At 38.3% G+C, this 3,771-nt stretch overlaps 1 protein-coding gene across 1 annotated transcript; it reads right to left on the bottom strand.

Moving 5' to 3' along the window:
* Positions 1-2,025: 2,025 nt before the first annotated feature.
* On the bottom strand, positions 2,026-2,921 carry LOC104210533 (ethylene-responsive transcription factor ERF021). Its single transcript, XM_009759455.2, has one exon. It carries the CDS (start codon positions 2,899-2,901, stop codon positions 2,359-2,361), a length of 543 nt encoding a protein of 180 aa, XP_009757757.1. The 5' UTR covers positions 2,902-2,921; the 3' UTR covers positions 2,026-2,358.
* Between the last annotated feature and the right edge of the window lie 850 nt (positions 2,922-3,771).

Raw genomic sequence — 3,771 nt, 5'->3', positions numbered from 1 at the left:
AAAGCGAGATACAAACTCTCGCAACATCTTCTTTTCTTTCTATTTGATTTTCAAGACGTCGGACTTCCTTGTAGCAACCTTGATGGCACCGGCATGTGCCTTTATAAAAGAATCCGCCAGCATAGCGAATGAGTCTATCGAATTTGGGGATAGGTTGTGATACCACATCATGGCCCCTTTTGAAAGTCCTCGAATTTCTTCAATAGGACGGATTCAATCTCATCGTCCCTAAGGTCGTTTCCCTTCATTGCACAAGTGTAAGTAGTGACGTGCTCATTGGGATCCGAGGTCCCGTTGTACTTCGGGTGATCAGGCATTCAGAATTTCTTTGGGATGGTCTTCGGAGTCGCACTTGACAGGAATAACTTTTGCATGAATTTCTTTGAATTAACACCCTTTAGGATTGGGGGTGCACCCGGGATATAATCAACTCTTGAGTTGTAGGTCTCCACCTTTTTGTCATTGGCTTTTATCTTCTTTTCACCCGATTCGATCCTCTTTGTGAGGTCCTCGAGCATTTTTATGATGGCGGGGTCGCTTGCTGATCCGTTGTTGCTCGATCTTTTCAGTACCTGTTCGGCTCGGGAAGTCGTTTCCGATGCTGCAATGCTTGGGGTTGTTTGGTAGCTATGCAGTTGAGCAATTGCTAGTTGTTGTACCTGCAACATCTCAAAAATAACGTGAAGGCTAACCTTTTATTCCTCCCGAGCTGGGGTTTTCTGAGCTTCTTGTTGGTCTCATTGGTGTATGTTGTTATTAGTGTGAGAGCTTATATCGACGTGTTGGGCATCGCGTGCCTGGAACAGCTACACCATTCTCTCCATGGTCTCCAAGACCGTTGTTTTCATATGCATTCACTGAGTTAGACATTGTGACCTGAAATCAAAGATTTTTGGCCAATGAGTAATAAATGAAGAACAATTAATGAAATGCAATGAATGTAAGCAATAAATGTAAGTAATAAAATCAAAGGAGAATATGTTTAAGTTATAGAGTAGAGAATGTTCTTGTTCTTGTATTGAATGTTGTGTGTCCCTTTACAAAATGACAAGGATCCCCTTTATATATGAGGGGGAATCCCAACATAGTACAAATACATTTATTACAAAGATATATGGCTGATACAGCCATTTAATGCCACGGTACGGGCTTATGCAAGGCTAATAAATTGGGTCAGCCTTAATCACGTGCCTTGGGAACTTCCCGTTTTTCCATCATAACTATCGATTTGCATTGCCCCGAGGTCGAACGCTGAGAACCCTTCGAGGTTGAACCTCGACCCTCTCCTCGAGCCTTTGGAGGTGTGTTTGTGAAGCGCCATAATGACCATAAAATCAGACCCTCTGATTTTTACCGTATATAATGATACAGTAAGAAGTGACCAAAATATGAGTTTACACACTTGCGAACTAAGATGAGATAATCAAATTACAACGATTACATAAGTCGTTTTTACCTCTCCTAAGGGTCTCGCCCAAAGCTTAAGTGTGAGCACTATTCTCGTGCAACTTTCAATTTGATTCTCCTTGAATTTGGCTAAAACATTTTTTTTAATATAAAACGTTTAACTTTAACGATTTGAGATATATGCACAGTTTTTTTTTCTCCCTTTAATGATCGAGTCCGAAACCACGAATTAGCAACGCAATAAGTTGCTGCTCTTAACAAATCCAAGTAAGTTTAATAAAGCTTGGGAGCACTAAGTGTTGGTATTAGTACAGCCCGAAAGAGCCCCAATTGGACGAAGCTCTTAAATAATTGGGAAAAGAAAAAGGGAAATTTCAAATTAAAGGAGAAAACAGAGCAAAACCAAAGGTTAGAGTGTTCTTAGATATTTGTCAATGTTGTAATAAAATATAGCAATGAATCTTCTGTCCATTATCCGAGAATCTTGTTTTAGTCAGAAATTCTTTTTATAAATAGAATGGTCCTGTAGTGGGTAGTAAAATAAAATAACCAAATAAAAAGATAATCATACAAGAAATATACATCACACAAATAATATCCAGTTAATATTTTATTAGGGCAAATCAACTATGTATTACAGTACAGTACAAGAAGCTTTCCTTCACTCACTACAATATTAGTGGAGCAACACAAAAAGAGGTGTCAAAAAAACCAACCCATTTTGATGCTCCGGGACAACCTTAAAGAACAAAGGCAATTAAGCATTTGTTCATCACTATTGACACCAATCAATAAGAAAGTTAATTAAATGGCACACCATGGAAATTAATTAGTACAAACATCACACTCTCAATGTTTGTTCAATATAATAGCACACGTTATATTAGGATAAAATATATTACTTTCTTTTGTTCTTCTCATAGGCGAATTAAGAATCAATAGTCAGTTCGTTCAAGAATCCCAAAGGCAATCATCAATTTCTTCATAATCACTCATTTCATAATCGTTGCAAGTAAACATTGTCTCTTCTCCAACATATTCTCTAGTCACATCACTCCACATTTTTGGTGAATCCATTGGGAAGTCATTAATAGCTTGAATTTGACTTGGAGATAGTCCTATAGTTACTGGTGCTAGATTATTAGTTGCACTTGAACTTGCCATCTCCTCAGAATTTCTCTTGACTGTTAATGCAGCTTCTTGAGCTGCAAAACGTATATCGTCAGGGCTACAACTTGCTGGTTTAGGGAGAAAATCGACCAACTCTGGAAAATTTAGCTTTGCTGCATGGCCTTTGAGGTGCAATGCAGCTGAATCATACGCAGCGGCCGCCATCTCTGGTGTGTCAAAACTCCCTAGCCATATTCTTGTTTTCTTCCCTGGCTCACGAATTTCGGACACCCATTTCCCCCATTTCCTTTTTCTAACACCTCTATAAGGTGATGTAACGCCACCCCTTCTACTAGGCTTGCTAGTATTGTTGTTGCCTTCCATCTAGCTAAATTAAATGTGTGTTAATAATGCTAATAGGTTTAGCTTGTTTTTAGTGTGATCAAGTTAAGTGTATATATAGGCATGTATTGGAGTTATTACAAGTCAGAACAAGCATCATTTCTAATGTATTAGAGAACTATAAGTTGGAGGGAGCTTCCATGCAGTTTCAGAGGGTTTGAAAAGAAGTATTTGAATGTAGGACAAAGTAGATAAATATTAATTAGTTTTTGGATAGGGTGATTTTCTATATTTTTATCATGAAGTGTAATGCATCAAGCTAGCAGCAACCACTGGAGATTCAGCACGTTTGGACGTTCAGTGGTATAAATTAATGTATTCAACTGTCGGTTTCTAAAGTGTGAATTTTTTTGAGTCGCAGGTCTAAGAGATATTGTCGCAAACTTAGCAACAGAAGAGGACAATAGATGATGTTCTTGTTAGGTGATATTTCCTGTTATACCACGCGGTTTGTACTGAGGTGGCAAGTTTTCAGTCTAAAGTTTAAGAAATGTTAATTAAAATTATAAGGCGCATCCCCCTTAAACAACAGATTTAAAGTTACAATGATCAGAACCCTCAAAACTTTTTTTTTTTTCTTTCTCTTTGCTTTTATTTGGGGGAGTGCTCTCATACTTTAGAAAGAATATCCGATCCTCCCCTTGAAGGATGAAAGGATCGGAGCCCACCAGACACCAAACACCAGGGGCAGATATAACCTTTCCGTCAGAGGTGGAGTCAGGATTTAATGTTTGTGTATGCGAGATTCTAGTTCGTTTATATTAGTCGGTTTTAAATTAACAATTTATATATATTCACCAGGCCACGAAAGACCAGGGGCAGATATAGCCTTTCAGACAGAGGCGAGATCAA

This window comes from Nicotiana sylvestris, chromosome 3 (assembly GCF_000393655.2).
Source record: "Nicotiana sylvestris chromosome 3, ASM39365v2, whole genome shotgun sequence".
Lineage (NCBI taxonomy): Eukaryota > Viridiplantae > Streptophyta > Magnoliopsida > Solanales > Solanaceae > Nicotiana > Nicotiana sylvestris.
Note: the sequence above shows the minus strand (reverse complement) of the source record. Positions and strands in the feature narration are given on the sequence as shown.

What these genes read in the sequence shown, in the direction of transcription:
- LOC104210533 (XM_009759455.2), bottom strand. Translation starts at nt 2,901, where the DNA reads ATGGAAGGCAACAACAATACTAGCAAGCCTAGTAGAAGGGGTGGCGTT.